Consider the following 17746-nt stretch of genomic DNA (forward strand, 5'->3'; position numbering starts at 1 on the left):
TTATTGATGGCAGTGATTCACCATCAAGGAAGTTAGTCTAACAAGAATCATGTTTGTGCTGCATAGAAATGTACGGAATGGAATCTGCTTTTTCGGGCAGAAGGAAAAACAAAACACTGTGACAAGAAAGTAATAAGAAGCTTTTTGGTGGGAGTTTGCATGGTAAATAAGTGAAATCTAAGCCTGATTGTCCTCTTACTGATCCGAGTGAAAGTATATTGATTCCACTGAAGCTGCGCGTCAATATGCTGCTTTAGATCTCTCTAGAGCTCATGCAGTGGGATAGGACAATATTCTAAGATATATATATCCATATATATATGGACAACAAATGTTACATGTCTGCATCCTTAGGTCATGTAAACAATGTAGCCCTATGAATGAGGTTTAACTAATTTAGAATTACTATATATTTGGTCTTGCATGTCGGAGTTCTAAAGGATCACCATTTGATTTTGATTTTAGAGCGCTGGTTATGCTCTCATGCAAGCATTGTAGCTGCTAAATTTTGTTTGCTAGTATAAAATTGCAGATAGAATGTTACTGATTCCAAACCTAATGTCACATTTGTAAGATGTATCTTAAAACCCTAAGGGCTTTTCCCCCATCTTGAAATCAAATATGTTTAATATATATTTGAAACTGTACAGGCTGTTTTACTTTAAGCTCCCTAGGTTGGACTGTGTTCACTTTGGTTATTTTACCACAGCCATTAATCTAAAAAGAATTCTTTGTTGCTTTGGGTACATTCGGCATGCCAGGATTTAGAACAATTATTCCAGCTCTCTTTCATCATGTATTAATTGTTCGTAACAGAGGAAGCGAGTGCAAAGTATCACCATATCAGAATAACCACATTTCTCATCCACTCTGCATGGCATATTTAGTGTACAAGTTCCAGCACAATACTGTCTTAAAACTTTTAATTTTTTTTTTCAGGAATATTTGCAGCTTTTTAGGAACTATTTATTTTAGCATGCCAAAAATGAGCTTTAAGCTTTACAGTATTTATGTTGAGGATGTTAAGAGTCTTATCATAAGAAGTCTGTAATCTAAAAGCATTTGAAAAATGAACACTGGAGTTGAACATGTATCAGTGTTGCCTGTCATTCTGTGGAAACTCAGAAAATTTTAGAGCCTTCACAATGTTAGTTATCCACCACTGGATAGTAAACCTCTGTCCATGATGAGGTGATAGAGAATAAAGAATCTGAGTGATAGGATCTGTGCCATAGCGTTTTTCCCCAGAGTCCCTTCTGGATGTTTACAGTGAGAGCTTGCAGTCTAGCCATTAAAGAGAAGGTCTCTTCACAAAGCAGGTGTACTGTGGATGCTCTGTAATTTACTAAATAATTTTAAATAGAGATAGCAATTGAAGTGGGACCCAACATACTATCTATAGGGAATTGTGACAGAAATGTTTTAGTCATGTTAAATTTTATTCATGTTAATTTTTTTGTCACATTTGACAAAAAATTGTTGATTCTACAGTATGGTGTATTTTCCTCTGTAGGATCTACAGAACTGTTTTCAAGAGCAGATACGACTTCAGGCCCAGGTGAGACTTCTGGAACATCGTGTGAAACAGCAGCAGTTGAAAATTATACAGCTTTTAGAGAAGAAAGAGATTCAGTACAATGACAGAGGAGATGAAAACAGTGTCATTGACTTGGGAGGAAAAAGACAGTATTCAGGTTAGAATTGAACCCATTCTTTTCATTTCCATTCATTGTAATGATACTCACAAGCTTTAACACAATTAGGCCTATTGACATTGTTTTAAAAGCTCATAGAAAATTGTTTGTTTAAAACACAGCGTTCAGCTGTTACCCTGTCGCAGGGTAAAACTGCTCAGCTCACATGATATAAATCAAATCAGGATCAAAGCGATTTATTCATTTATTAATGGCACATAATTAAATATCAATCAGTGAACAATAAATTCAGAATCAGTATCAGCAATATAACAGATAAAACACAATACTGGACATCTACAAAATGTTAATAAACAGTTACAAATTTCTAAACACCCCTCTGTACCTAATCTCAGATAGTTCTAATCTCACATACAAACATTTACAGGGTTACACGCACACACGCCCCCTTTCAGAGGAAGCTTGGGTTACAAGCACACACATCCTCTTTTGGGAGTTCAGGTTCCCCTATTTTCACGCACCTGCTACAGATGGAGGAGATGTGGGTGCTCTAGCTTAATGCGTACACATGCTGCTCCCTAAATCTGCTAATCCATACACTGATGAGAAAGCATCCTACAAGTTCACATACGAACACTTAAGGTGTGGGACCCTACTTGTTGCATATTGTCATTGCACTAGCCGAAGTGCAGGCTACTCATGGGGTCTGGCAGGAAGGATACTCCATTAGGTCTAGACAGAGGTCTTGATGCTGGCAAAGTGATTTCTGGTGGTGTCAAACTCGGTTTGACTGCTGCTCTGTTATCAAGAACTCACTCGCAATCACAAATTTTTGTGTTTCTTTTATACTTCTTTTCAAGCTGACTTCTCCTTTGCTCAGAAATCTCTTGGTAATCCCCTGGTTACTGTTTAATCTGGCTGATGACTATTTTAAGAAAACATCACCACTGTTAATTTCCTATTTAGTATTGTCAGTCTAGGGGCAACCATCCTCTCAGAAAAGACAGTTTGTTTTGAAAAGACAGATATTGTATTCACACACACTGTGTACACTCACATTGCTATCATATCAACAGATGTTATCTCAGTCGAAATACTAAGAGGGGCTGTGCCCCTATCACCTTGACACGTGATATCTCAAAATTAGACTATGCTTGCTACAAAGAACTGTATCTTTAAAGTAGCCTGGAAAATCCAAGTGGAGTAGAATGTGGTAAAATGTTTTGCCTTTAATTTTTTTCTTTTAAACGAGATATCATAATGTAAACATATTACACAGAAGCTGTATGATATGCATTGCTTGTCTATTCGTTTCTGGCTAGATTTTAAGGTCATGTTTTTGGCTGATAAGGCCCCAAAGGATCTTGGGGAATTAGCTAGCTATCTCCCAGTCTTCTCCTTCTAAGTTGCAAGCGGTAGTAATGCTCAAGCAGATGTTTTTCCCAGTATAAAAGAGAACTGTTTATAGGAATACTATGAATAAAAAACAATATCTAACCGGAAGATGTTGGTATAGATGATAATATGCAAAAGGATAGTAATAGAGAGTTCTAGGGGCCTTTTCCTCACAAGAGGAAACTTTTCGCAGACTAAACTGGTTGTGGGAAAAAAATGTGGCTTTTGTGGTTTGGCACAATGAAAGAACTGATTTCTGTTACAAAAAAGCAAATCATGCCAAAGAATTATCAGATATAGAGCAGCTACGGGAATCCTCAAGCTCTGAAGTATTCTTATCTAAGAAATTTCTATTATATTCTTAATAATCTGCCAAATGTGATATCATAAGCTGTTGTTGCGATGGAGAATATATTGGGCCTAACAATACTTGGAGCTACCTTCAGAATGATTTAGCCTAATATGACTAAAAATATGATAGAGCAGATGAACAAAATGACTAGGAAGGCCTCAGATGAAGTAGAGGATTTTAAGTGCAAGTGCTGTAAACCTGCTGTGCTCTTTCAACAGAAACATTTTGAAAACTGCCATTTACTTTAACATAACATTACATTATAACATAACATTAAACATTTGTAGGAGTAAAATATATACAGTGTACACTTACTAAATGTTCAACCTTTTAAGATGTTTACCTGCCAAATGTTGGCTGTGTATGACACAGTCTTATGTCAAATGGCTAATAGTTCAAGGGATATTAAAATATCTTTGGTTATTCATTTTATCACCAATAAAGATATCCTCCTGTCATAATATTAGTTTTATTCTCTTAATACTGGAATATAATGTTTTATAAATGTAAGCTCAAAATGAAAGTTTGAACCTAGGTTGAAAGCTCGAACTTGATTCCACTGCAGAATAGTTTAAGGAAAGAATTTTAGGAATTCTTTGAAAGACAACAAAGGAATACATTAGAGATGTAAAGAAGGAATACATTAGGGACTTTTCTTTATTGTACAAGGGACAGCATTATCCCAACACATATGAGGTTCTCCATATTCTGCTAATTAAGTAGCTCATTGTAAAATATGAAGTCTCTGCATAATAGGAAAGATAATGACATGCATCAAATCTAACAGACAGTTGCCACTTCAATGACTTCAGTGGAGTTAAGATACTCAACATCTAAACCCAAAATTGGGTCTACCTGGCACACATAATTGTCTTTCTTAATATACTAGAAATATGAGTTTCTAACTCTAAACTCCCTGAGGTACCCATATTTACACATATACACATGGCATATATTATCTGCATCTCATTTTAATAAAACTCTTAATGTTGCACCATTTTGACTGAGTTTGGTTCAACTCAGGACATAAAAGTTTCTACGATATTGGGTTTAAATTGTTTTTGCATTCTCACCAGCATTTTGGTGGTGATCTGGTCCCTCTGCAGTGAAAGAGGGCTAAGTGTGTTTGCCCAAAGGAGCTGGAGTGAGGCCCAAACTTTTTAAAAATATTGTAAAACACCATCCAAACCAATAGCTGGATTGAAAATACAGCTTAGAGTTCTGACCTGTTCTTGGAGGTTTGTGCTGTGCTAGAGACTCTAAACTTTTATAATATTGAATCATATTGTTTCAATTTACTTGTGGTGTTTATGCTTCTGGAATAAATGACAACATACAACAAGGCATCACATATAATAAAGCATCATTAAAATAGAATTAAAACCAGTTGTGAGTCCGACTTTAAATTTGAGTTATAGTTAATTCATGTATTCAGTGTCCTGGAAAACTCTTCTTTATTATTATGGCTGATTCGTCCATTACTGAAAAAGATTATTAAAACCACATTTAGCTGAAAGGTCTTTCTTTGCAAATTGCCAGTGCCTAAATTTTTTTTTTAAATGTGGCTCCAAATGACAGACCTGAGTTGTTGTTTATGTTGGGTTTCTTTTTTTTTTGCTTTTTCATGATTTGTATCAATTTCATTGAAAATATTTTTCCCTGCTGCTATTGCACTATTCCATTTCATCTTCCTCTGCTGTAGCATTTTAATGTCAACAGAGCTGGATAATTTGGGGTTAGATAGTAAGGGAGGAATGCCACAGTATGGACACCTGCTTAAAATTAGAATATGTTTAAGTATTTTGCTAACCCCCTAAGCAAATTATGGTGACAGGAAAAGCTATTTTCTACAAGCCAGTCAAGCATTCTCTACAAAGACAGCTTAGCTGTTATTTAAATGACTTTTCCTACTATAGTTGGTTCAAATCCTGGCATAGCTACTTGTTTTCAGTATAAACTGTTTATTTTCTATGTCTAATCTTCGCTGAGGCTTTCACTGAGGAGAAATAAAATAGTTCAGGAAGTTACAAACTGGCCTGGAAGGTCAGCCAACATGTTCATAAAGGTTTCAGGGAAAATTTTACAGTTACTCAGTCCTACCTTTGCCAGGAAAAACAGAAATGTTGAAAATTATGTGTCTTTCCTGTATGACTGCTTGATGGTAGATTACATATAAACAAAGAACTCCTTTCATTTCTTAGTTAACTCCTAGAGGAAAAAGATTATACAATTACACTGCTGTTCACAAGCTCTGAATTTTCTCATTGCTCTAAATGATCATTAACACCAATGCAGACAGACTGAAAAAGAATATCAAGCCAAAATGACAACATTTTAGACATAAATTGCACTTTTTGGGGGGTAGTCTTCTGTTTATATTTGCACCTGTTTGGTACAAGGGACAGCAGAGTATCAGGTCCAGCAATTGTTTCCTTTTTCTAACTTCGGTGATTCCATTCTCTTGTTCATGGCAGTTCTGCAAGCTGCTGGACATAAAAATCCACATATATTTTTGAAGGTTCTGGGTGTTTCATATGTAGAGAAGCTGTGTAATCATAAGAGGATTCTAATGTGGATTATACCACTGTAAATTAGAAGCAACTCCATCTAAACCAGGGGAATTATTTTGCTAGTCTAAATGAAAACCGAAATAATGCTATTTAAAGTGGAAAAAGATTCTTTTAAAGCAATTTCAAAGTAATTACAGCTCAATAAAGTTTTAAAGCCATAGAAATACAAGAAAATGCCAAAAAGTCATAAAAATACATTTCCAGAAGTATTTCCTTTTATTAGTGGTTCATATGTGACTATTATATGACATGACATGATTTCTGTTATTGCCAGTAAATATAGGACTAAAAGAACTGTGTCCAATGGATGTTTTGTGAACAGATTGTGCAGAAATCTACAATGATGGACATAAGCGAAGTGGATTTTATAAGATCAAACCAGTCCAAAGTCCTAATGCATTCCTTGCCTTCTGTGATATGTCTGAAGGGGGTGGCTGGACTGTTTTTCAGAGACGTTCGGATGGCAGCCAGAATTTTGATAGGTAGGTACTAGACTTGGTCAGTAAAACTGGAAATGAAGTAGACAAACCTGAAACTAGATGGAGCTAAGTTAAATATTAACTTTAGAATTATATGAGTAAGTTGTTATCTCAGATAAAAGGTTATTCTGTAGTAATACAGACTGGTATCACTTCTGGCTCTGTCAAAGACTGCCTGTATGATCCAAATCAAGTCTCACAGGTCAAGTTAAGGTACTTAAGTAAGATCTAATTTTAAACTTTTTTTAGCAGCCATCTTGCTGAAGCTGTTCCAGTGTGTATAGTTTAAGACAGAAAGGCAGGCCAATACAATATCCATGAAGTGGGGAGACATCACTTCTAGTCTTTGTCTGATTGCTGTTGCATTTTAATGTCAAATGCATTAACAGCCATTGGAGCAAGAATTCTTAATGACAAGTAAAGGATCACATTGTCTTTTGCAAACAATAAAAATGTAAAAAAGTAAGTATGTAAGCAATCTGCTTGAAATAAAATACCATCAGCAAATGAGTCTGAGAGAACCCCATCACAGAGTAGTTTGTAGCTCATGATAAAATGCCTCCAGGAGAGATAAGGTAGACGAGCCCTCGATTTGTGTACCTCTCAGTGCCTTGATTGACCACTCACCTTTGCCAATACTCAAGCATTTCTGGGAATGTCCAGAAGTGAAACTTTTGGTCCTCTAAGGTTTTAATATAAAACTCACAAATATTTACAGATGCAACAAGGAGTTTTTTAGGATCCTAGTTTTGCCCAATTTGCTTTTTAGGTATCTGCACCCTTCTGTGGATCTGCATCTTAGAAGTGTTTATAATTACGATAACTAAATTTACAATGCCCTTATGAAATAGAGAGAGAATTGATCCCTAGAGAGGATGAACAGCTGCAATCTGGCCAAGAGAAGGCTTTGCTATTCTCACTTTATAAATGGAGAGTTAGGAGTAAGGCCAGACAAGCTCTTGTGAAGCATCTCCAGCAGTTTACAATTGCTACCACCACACACTGCCCATTCCTCTGCCTTGTCAGAAACTACCAGCTACTTAAGTCACAGAGGCTGCTTTCTGTTATGACTGTCCACAGCCTAATACTTTCACCCTTTGGTTGAAGCATGGTTGCTTCTCACCAAGGAAACGGAGGATGTTTTAGTTCCCATTCGCACATGTCATGAAGCCAAAACCACTGAGAAAGTCTTTCAAAGCCACTGTAGACAGGGAAAAGATTTGGTGCTTTTGGTATACACATAATTCTTGAAACTATGCACAAGTCTGAGTTTAAAAAATGTTAGACTCAGTCAATAATTCAAAGCTGGAAAAAGCTTGCTAATACCTCAATTTACAAAATCATTTATCCAGCTGCAGGAGTTTCATAGCTTCACCAAATCACAGAAAATAAAGAAAGAATACTTGTGATACTCCCACACCTTAATCTACATTCCCTGGATTTACTTAGGAAAAATGTTTTCACTTTGGATAAGTTGTGTTATACCAGAGATCAGACTGAGCTAATGCAATTTCTTCTGGTCTTAAAATCTATTAATATTAACCCACTTTGAATATACTTTTGGGGACTACTCTTTGGACCAGACTTCAGTGACGAGCATATTGTGGGATTCAGCCTTTCATATGTGAGAAATAGAAATAATTTTGTGTAAATCAATAATAAATAATAAATTAATAATAAATAAGATAATCAAGTCTAAAATATTCATTTATTAATGTTCTGATATAGTGTAAAATAGGAAACCTAAAAAGAGTTCAGCACAGAGCCACCAAGATGGTCAGGGCCTGGAGCACTTGCTCTATGAGGAGAAACTGAGGCTTGTTCAGCCTGGGGAAGAAACGGCTTCAGCAGGACCTAACAGCAGCCTGCCTATACCTATGAGGGGGTCTTTGAGAAAACAGAGCTCTTCAAGAGCTCATTGAGCAAACAGGCTCTTCACAATGGGTGGGAGGACATAAGCTGAAATAAGAGAGGTTCAGACTGGATATGAGGAAAAACTTTTTCACCATAGGAACAGTCAGGCAGTGGGGCAGGTTGCCCAGACAGGTTATGCAGTCTCCATCCTTGGAGATTTGCAAGAGTCGGTTGGATAAAGCCCTGAGCAACCTGATCTGATCTCACAACTGGCCTTGCTTGAGCAGGAGGTTGGACTAGAGACCTTCTGAGTCCCTTCCAAGCTGAGTTATCCTATGATCTATGATCCTATGGTTGGGTAAACATCCCAACAAACTTACCATTTTGATAAATCAGTAATTTACACTCTCTTTCAGAATCTGGGCTGACTATGAAGAAGGCTTTGGAAATTTTGTTTTGCCAAATGGTGAATATTGGCTTGGAAATAAAAACCTTCATTATTTGACCAGTCAAGGTAAGATTTGTATTGTAACTAGAGTCTTCCTTGGCTGCTTTGTCCTACAGATTTATAGACTATATCATATAGACTATATAGACTATAGACCTGTAGGCCAATGATCTAGAGGCTATAATCTGTTTCTGTTTCTTTGCTCTTTTTTTTTTTATCCTTTTCATTAGCATAAACCCTGAGTTGTATTGTTAGTCCTTATGGGCCTTTCCAAAGGTTGCAGGAGAACAAAATACGTCAGAATAAATTTTTTCCAAAAAAAGGTTCAAAACTCTCATTGGGCTGATGGCATGCAGGGAGCCCCTGCAAAATGGGGACTTGTAGACAGTAGTATACCTTAAAAGAATTGTCTCTACCCTTTTTGCAGTCAGAATCACTAACAGTCCAGACTCAGATAGTATGCTGCATCATTTCATTTAGTCAGGGCTCCACATGACTGCATAGGGTATAATGTGAAGGTAAATCCAGGCCTGTCCTCTTGACTAAGCTAGTCTTAGAATGCTATTTCCATCTTTCTAGTAGCCACTCATTCTAAGATCACTCCTGCTTCATTGTAAATTACTGTGTATTAAAATTCAACTTAAACATCAACTTAGCCAGCTAATCTTTGTGGAAATCAATGCCATAATTTCTTTACTACCACTTCCAGATTAAAAGTAACTCAGGTGTATTCATACATGCTGCAATCAGTATTCATCCTGCAGTATAGATAACTACTTTGAGATTCATAACAGCTCATATTGGGACCTTTCCCTCATTGCTCATTCAGCTCTAGCCATGATGAAGATTAGGTCAGTAAGGTGGGAAATCTGTAAGTGGAAGCAGAAACTAATATATATGGATGGGGCCAGATCTTCAGGTCTTGTAAACTGACAGCTGCTGAAATCAGAGTGCTTTGCATATGTACATGAGGATGTGGCCCTTGTGTAACTCTTTTATCTTCGGAAGAATATAAATCTCTAATTTCCTCAGATGTAGGGTTATTGTTTGATTCTCACTCTCCTTTCATTACCACCTACATTGCTAATATATAAAGACTATAAAGGCAAGTTTTTGGTCTACACTGGAAAATATGTATTGGAATAATTCTAAAATTATCTAAGATGAATTAGATCCATGAAATCAAAGAATGGGAAGATAATAAGTATAATGAAAGAAGATTTAAAAATGTAAAATATGCTGCGACGATAGAAATAATATTCATGATAAAGACATAATTAGCATTTTCATCTTTTATTATAATACTCTTCCGAAAAATAACGAGATAGGCTAGTTTAACAAAAATAATTTTTCTTGTTATTTCTTAAGGGAACTATACTTTAAGAATTGATCTAACTGATTTTGAAGGAGAACGGCGTTTTGCACAATATACAAGATTCAGAGTTGCAGGTGAAGAGGTAATAAAGTGCTCAGTAATGACTATAGGTTTTAGTGAAAATGTGTGTTTTGTAGACAGTCCATATACATGCAGATTCCCTAATTTTACAAAGGTGGTTTATTGAGACTATATTTTTGTTCTTACAAATGCTTGGAATTTTCAAATATGTAATAATAGCAGTTTACATTCATACACTGATTCCATACTTTATAGAATGTATGAATCATTTGGTTGAGCAGTCATGAATAAAAGCAGTTTTTCAATTTTTGTTGATATTACCAGTGATAATAGTACATGACATTTTGATGTGTAAATACTGCAAACTAATCTGCAATATTGTTTTTATGTCACTTATACAAAAAGTTATTGACAAAATTTATCTCTGGTAGACATCTTGGCACCCTTTCATGATCTGGTATACAGTGTTTAAGTGGCATGACATTTCTGAGCATGTAAATAGCAGCAAATGGAAGAGTTCAGTTTCATTCTTGTGGTTTCACTCTCTGACATTTTAAAGTTTAAAGCCTTATATTGGTTGACTTTTTTTTTCCTTCACATTCTTCATTAGCATTCATATGAGATGACTTGTGGTGAATACTCGGGCACAGCTGGGGATTCCCTTACAGGGGGTTTTCACCCTGAAGTAAAATGGTGGGCTGATCATCGAGGAATGAAATTCAGTACTCGAGACAGGGACAATGACAACTATGAAGGGAACTGTGCTGAAGAGGAAAAGGCTGGCTGGTGGTTTAACAGGTATTTTGAGTTTATATCAGTATTGTTAACTATTCCATTTCATATTTATTCATACAGTAACAACATATGGTAAAAGATAGGATTGGCGTCCTTTCAGTCTACCCGTGACCCCTACCAGACATCTGAGGCCTGGTATGACTGAGTCTCACCTTAGAACAGACAGCACCTACTACACCGTTCAAGTTGATCTGTGATATGATATTTGCCACAGGCTTTGGCTTCATTTGAAAGTTTGTCTTTGTTATCAGACTATGAAGAGGAGATAGTTCTGCCTCTTTAAGGTAACCAGTCTTTACACAAGTAGGTCATGTAGAGTTTGCAGATATATCCCTGTTGTACCTCATTCTTGCATTTCTCCTACATTTCACTAGACCAGATATGACAGTACTGCAGAATATCTGACAAGTTAAGCTAGTGCTGGGTTAATGAGCCTGAAGTGCTAGGGACATTTTTTTTTACCTCAGTTCACAGCATTTCACTCCTATTATTCCTTCTATATCAAGATGGGAATGCATCCACTCACTTTCTGTGAGCGAGCATGACTGGGCTGGGGAGAAGATTTCTTTAAATAGGATGCAGTGAAAGGATTTTAAAATCCTACTTATAAAACTGATAGCCTTAGCATTGCCATAGGTAGCTAGGTTGGTCTACTTAATTAATTAGATAAATACAGCCATGAAGAGAAGCTATGCAATATAGCTGCATAATAGAGATAAAAAATACAATTCAGGGAAGCATATTACTCTCTCACTGTGATCTCAGTTCACTCGGCAAGAGCTGCCAGGCTGCATCAACTCCATTGTTTCTCTCTGTTGTGTCACCCTTTCTTTCTGTTTTTTAACAATCCGTTTCCTAAATTCAGTTTCCATAAGCAGTCTATGACCAGCTTAGCTGATATGATGTAGCTAGTATCTCAGTTTGTTTCACAATTAATTTATTGTTTTTAATATATTCCAGGGATGGTGGATCAGCAGAATCTTTGAGATATACAGAAAAAAGATCACAGGTGGACTAAATTTTTTGCAGTCCTCGTGACAGCTATAACACAAAAGGGAAAGGGAACTGTGTTGGAGACCCTTTTCCCACAAAATCACAATTTTTATGGGTTTAGAGGAATATCCAGACCTCAAGTACTACAAAACTGTAACACCATGACAGAGTTCAAGAACAGTGAATCACCGATCACTTTTAATCAACTGCACAAATTTTTCTCTCTTAAAATTTTGTGCTTTTTGGGATTGGCCAAGACAAAAGAATCAACCCCTTTGCAAAAGTAGATTTATGGCAGACCTTGCTAGTTATTAATACCTTGTAGCTGCTGCTATGTAATTACTAAAGATAGCTAGCTCCTACCAGGCTAGTTCCTATTATGGCTATGGATTCATTGCTCTTAAATTTAGAGTCCATTTAGATAATGAAAACAAGTTGCTAACCGTGTTATTCCACTGGCTTGCTACTGACTTTCTTTTAATGTTAAGCCTAACACAAAACTGAATACTGCAAAATACTAGAAAATTTCAGTACATTGAAATCCTACAGGAACAGTACTGGCAGGCACAGTGAAAAGAAAGCACTCAGAACATGTATTTGTCATGCACAGATTAGCAAACATAGAGGGAATTAGTGCTCTTGGCTGGTTTGTATAGGAGCTCCCAGCTATGAAGGATTTTTTTGTAGGCAGCTCCATGCTATCTGGACTAATGAAATATAAAAATATGCAGATAATATGAATACCAGGGGAAGTGATACAAGTGAAGACACATGGAAATAACCCAGGTCTACTTGCTACAGCTCAGCACTTGTTTGCCTAAACTTCTGGAGAAAAATGTCCTCTCTTTGCATTATGTTGTAAGGAAAGCTCTGGAAGAGATTTTCATCTTGGATGCAAATCCACAGAGCTAAGTTCACTCTGGTAGGACACCCAGTTCGTAAGCCTTCCTATATCCAGGGCACTGTGAAGGTCAGTCAGTTCAGATCTGGTAAGATCCAAGCTAACAAGTCTAGCTGGACATGACCTTAATCTTTCCCCAGCATGCCTAGTTTTAGTCACATAGAGCATGGATGCTCAAAGTGGTCTGCCACGCATCAAGCTGGGGCCACAGATCTTACTAGCTCAGGCTTGCTGCCTCACCTGGAGACAGCACAGGTATATTCATGTGGGGCTGTCCTGGAGTTAGTAAGCCCAGACAGAATTCAAATGGTTCTTCAGGGAACCAACTCCATCTCTCTGCGTCTGTCAGACAGTTAACATAGAGCTCACATAAACTGTCCATTGGTAGCTGAGAGTGGACTGTACTATTGAAACTATTGTCTTACAGTTTTTATCTTTACAAATTAGCTTATCAAAAAGAAAGGAAAACACAGGATAACTTTAAGGTGTTTACTGACTTGTCAACAATGAGTGCTGCTTCAAACTATTGTGCCAGTAATTACATGCCAGTTGTTTCTTTTGCATGTCCACTTACTTCAAACTGCATTCAGTCCATTACAGAATATTGTGTATTTTTGCTACTAGTGCTTCTAATTTAAGAGTTGCTACCAGCTCATTTTTCTGCTGACAAAATCAACTTTTGCCTGTTTCCATCAAAAGAAGGAAAAGAAGGGATTCGGTTGATCTAGATACCTCTTACCAATTACAATTCTTCTAAGGAAATCTGTTTGTATTCAAAGTAAACATATGCCTGCTCAACACAAAGTTTGTATGGCTATAAAGATTCAGCTCTGACACAAGCTGGTCATTCTCAAAAGCAAAGTCACGTTTGATATCTGCAGATTTTAAGCTTTCAACTAACACATAACCAAAATTCAGCTTAAAAACTGTAAGCAATGAACAAGCATATATATATGAGAATTTTCCTATGAGGCTTTTGTCAGTTTTTCTATTTCAATTCTCCCTAACAGTTGTTAATAAACTGTAAGCAAAGCCAAAGAGACTAAGATTTGCCAGTAATAATATCCATAAGGGTCATTTGCACTGTTTTCTGTTTGAATATTTTCTGAAGTCTGCTTTTGAAATCCATCACGGTGCTTGACAGCTAGGTATTAACAGCACTAAAACCAAAATACTCAGTTGGCAGATAAGCTGATTCATTACAATGTGCTGCAAAAGAAACAGCTGTTTTGCTCTCCATATGGTCACGTAATCATCTAAACTTCCTTCTTTCTCATAAAAACCAAATGAATATCAAGGCTGTACTGATACCTCATCAAGCTTTTAGGTTTTGCAAAGTTTTTTTACAATTACCACTGTATTTAATACACTGTAACAGTATTTCTGTTTCCTTGTATTAAAGAACCAAAAAAGAATGTACTTTGTGTAGTCAAATAAAATGCCAGCTCTGATAATCCAGTGAATTGGAATATGTATGTTTAATGAGCTGTGAGATTTAATGTATGTGTAAATAGAAGCCAGCAGTTCAACAGGCAAACTGATGGTGGTATTTAAATTTTGTCATATGAAACACCATGTGGGGATAACCGCACAACTTAGAGGAGTTACTTGGAAACAACAAAAAGAAGTACACTTTCTTTCCCAGAGTTTTGCTTCTAACATGCCATGCTGCTGCACACGACCTGAACAACTCTGGAATCATTCTCTGCTGAAACAGATTAGCAGGCAAGACTCAGAGACCTAGATATGTCAGAGAAAGAGTGCAAGGAACAAAAAGACCTTTTGATTCACTTGCAATGGTGCCCTGATTCAACTGTTACTGTTTCGGGGCATTGAAGTCCACAAATGCAAATTTCTGCAGCTGTCAGACTGGCCCCTTATCAACGTGGTGATCTTGTGACTCGCACAGAAACTGCAAATGTTCGCACGTTTTCACCCAGTTCTTATTTATGTCTTTCCTTTTCTTTCCGCCAGGTGTCACTCTGCCAACTTGAACGGCTTGTACTACAAAGGGCCCTACACTGCGCGGACAGACAACGGCGTTGTTTGGTACTCTTGGCATGGCTGGTGGTATTCTTTGAAATCTGTTGTCATGAAGGTCAGGCCAGCAGAATTTGAACCTGATATTGTTTAAGTATTTTATTAAGACGATTTATCTAGTTAATCTTTCAGCAAATCTATCCAAATTAAAACAGATGGGCAGACTTTTGCTTCTCATCTACACCTCTATAAATCTGGAATAATTCTTCAACAACCAATAGCTTTTCAGATGTAAATGAGAAGAAATCTGGCCTAGCAATATGTAGATACAAACAGTAGTACTAATATGTGTACAGGATTTTTTTTAAAAGGCAGGAATTCACCTAGGAGTAAGGGCATCTTTGTTAACATGGTGAATTTTTGGCTTGTGCAATAACTCCAAGGCCTTTTATCTTTTTAACAAAAGAACTCTTATTTATGTTTTCCTTTTCTTTCCCATCATTCACTTTTCAGCTCCCTGTATCTGCAGTGGAAGCAGATAAATGGCTCATACTACTTTGTATTTTCTCCATCAGGATATTATTTTTATATAAGTCTTTGCACAGTAATGGATGTCACTATATTGCCTTAGAAATTATGATGAATTGTATGAATTACACCCAAAATCTGTGTGAAAAGAACCTTAAGGTTGCCTTGCTCAGTGGATGGAATATACTGTTTTTAGAAGGAATCAATGCTTTAGAGGAAATGAGTTGTCTATAAATTCTTCTGATTTATTTGATGCATACACTGTGTACATAGTATGCATATAATGTATAAAGAAGGAGGGAGGGAACTGAAGGAACAGAGATGCAACCAGGCTAGAATCAATTAAATTGAGCATATACAAGTTCATTGTCTCTGTCCCTGCTGAAGCATTGCTAAAGCTGGTCACATCATTTCAATCAAACATTTTTAGATGGTCACTAATTATGCTTTCCTTCTTTTTGATAACGAACTAGATATCCTGGACCTTAAGATACTGATGTTTGGATTTTTCCAAAATGCTGAATACCAAAAACTGCCACCGATTTTCATGTGAGCTGTGCTTTGAACACAGACTATCATAATGCATACGTAGATGGTACTGTGTTTCACATGGACTTTTAATTCTGATGTTTTAGAGGTTTTTAGTGCTTGACTCCGTAAATCTTTCTTTAAGTATTGGTCAGTCTCCAAGACTGTCCTAATTTGAATGTCCTTTCCAGTTACTTCTAAATGGTTCTGCCTCTAAGTCTGTATTTTCTCCTTTTCCTACATCCTCATCTTGACTCCTTGAGCTTTTCCCTTTCTCAAGCTACAGATGCATATTTTTCTTGTACAAGAAAAAACCTGAGAGAGACTCTGCCTGTCCACTACTTCCGTGCCCACTATCACAATAGACTATCATAGTTAGCCAGGAAAACAAAAATCTCTGATTACTATTTGCAGCTGTGGAGATGACTGCATACAAAAAGCTATCTGCTGAAATGTAAACCATTTCTGCTGAGCAGGTAAAAATTAAGATTTTACAAAACACTTGGATCTGTGCCAAATTTAGGCATTTTTCATTTCCCTGCTTCCTAAAATAATTTTGTTTTTGCGATTATACTGCAGGTCTCTGTCTTTCTGTCTGTCCAAATACAGTTTTTGAACCTGGCAGCCAGTTTCAGTCATATTTAAAATAATTGAGAATAACTTGCCAACCTATGGGTCAATTCATATCTATATTGATATGAATACGGTCAGTTGAATGTGAACTCCCTGCATGGCCATTATTCCTTCCATTTCCATCCTCCAAGAACAGAATTTTGGTAAGAAAGAGTCCATGAAAGAATCTTATGGAATAAGAGAGGGAAGACAGACTGAAGAGCTGAAAAAAAGAGGTGCATATAAAACAATTTATCCCACTCATTAAGATAAATCAGATTACACTTAAATGAAAAGGGACTGTAAGTAGAGAAAAAATGAAGTTTGAGCAGGAAAAAAGAATATTAGCATGCATAGAAGCTGTTGATAAAAATCTGCAATATAGAGGTTTTCAGTCCTGTGTTTTTTCTGATGACGGCAGATATTCCAAACAATCCAACCTCTTTCTCAAGGTATCAACAGACATTCTTCCAGAGGTTTCTACCTTTAGCACATCACTCTACCCCTGCATGAGATGACTAATGGATAGCTCTACTAGAACTGCTTATTTGGAGCCTTCTTTAATCAGTTAAAACAAATTAAATTCCATATCTGACAGGAAGACATTCAGGCACTATATACATATATATACACGTACATATGTATACATATATCTAGATATATATTCAGCATTCAGCATTAAAACAGAACATATGATACTTCATCTAATACATCACATACTTCTATCCAATTTTATTACTGAACTTCAAATGGGTCCCTGAATAACTCTATGAGCACTTTATAGGTACGAGTCATTAAGAATAAGATAGAAATTTTGGAGCAGTTTATAAAGAAGTTATAAGAACAATAATTCCCATGGCAATGTTCAAATTCTTTTGCTACCCTGAGAAGTGAAACATTTAACTCTCTGCAAAAACACAGATGACATTATGCAGAAATTGTAAAAACACCCTTAGTTTTTCACAGGAAAATGGAAAGAAGATTAGCTCATATATTTGGAGAGTATCATGCCAGATCATATTGCATTTGATGTAAATATAAGACATGGAGGATTTAAATACAGCAAAGTTGGATCTCTAGCACATGAAAAAGACTCTTACTAACATGTACAGATTGTGCTGATAAAATCTGCAATATTTATTTTGTTTGCTACAGTATAAATCCATCCTCTTTATTGTGAGAATGCTAATGCAACCTTTCAGCTGAATTAGGACACTTTCTAATGTAAAAGTTGCAAGGAATAAAAGTTGACTCCCTTTC

General features: G+C 36.5%; 1 protein-coding gene across 3 annotated transcripts in view; it reads left to right on the forward strand.

Annotated features, from left to right (window-relative positions):
* The window catches only part of FGL1 (fibrinogen like 1), a 34194-nt gene extending 16448 nt beyond the window's left edge, over positions 1-17746 (forward strand). For all 3 annotated transcript variants that reach the window (XM_064511083.1, XM_026104603.2, XM_026104600.2), the window contains 6 exons: positions 1514-1694; positions 6295-6454; positions 8722-8819; positions 10122-10210; positions 10760-10947; positions 14813-17746. In XM_064511083.1, the coding sequence (XP_064367153.1) occupies positions 1514-1694; positions 6295-6454; positions 8722-8819; positions 10122-10210; positions 10760-10947; positions 14813-14972 (876 nt within the window). In that variant the 3' untranslated portion in view covers positions 14973-17746. The remainder of the gene's footprint in view (positions 1-1513; positions 1695-6294; positions 6455-8721; positions 8820-10121; positions 10211-10759; positions 10948-14812) is intronic.

This window comes from Dromaius novaehollandiae, chromosome 4, assembly GCF_036370855.1.
Source record: "Dromaius novaehollandiae isolate bDroNov1 chromosome 4, bDroNov1.hap1, whole genome shotgun sequence".
In the NCBI taxonomy this organism is placed as follows: domain Eukaryota; kingdom Metazoa; phylum Chordata; class Aves; order Casuariiformes; family Dromaiidae; genus Dromaius; species Dromaius novaehollandiae.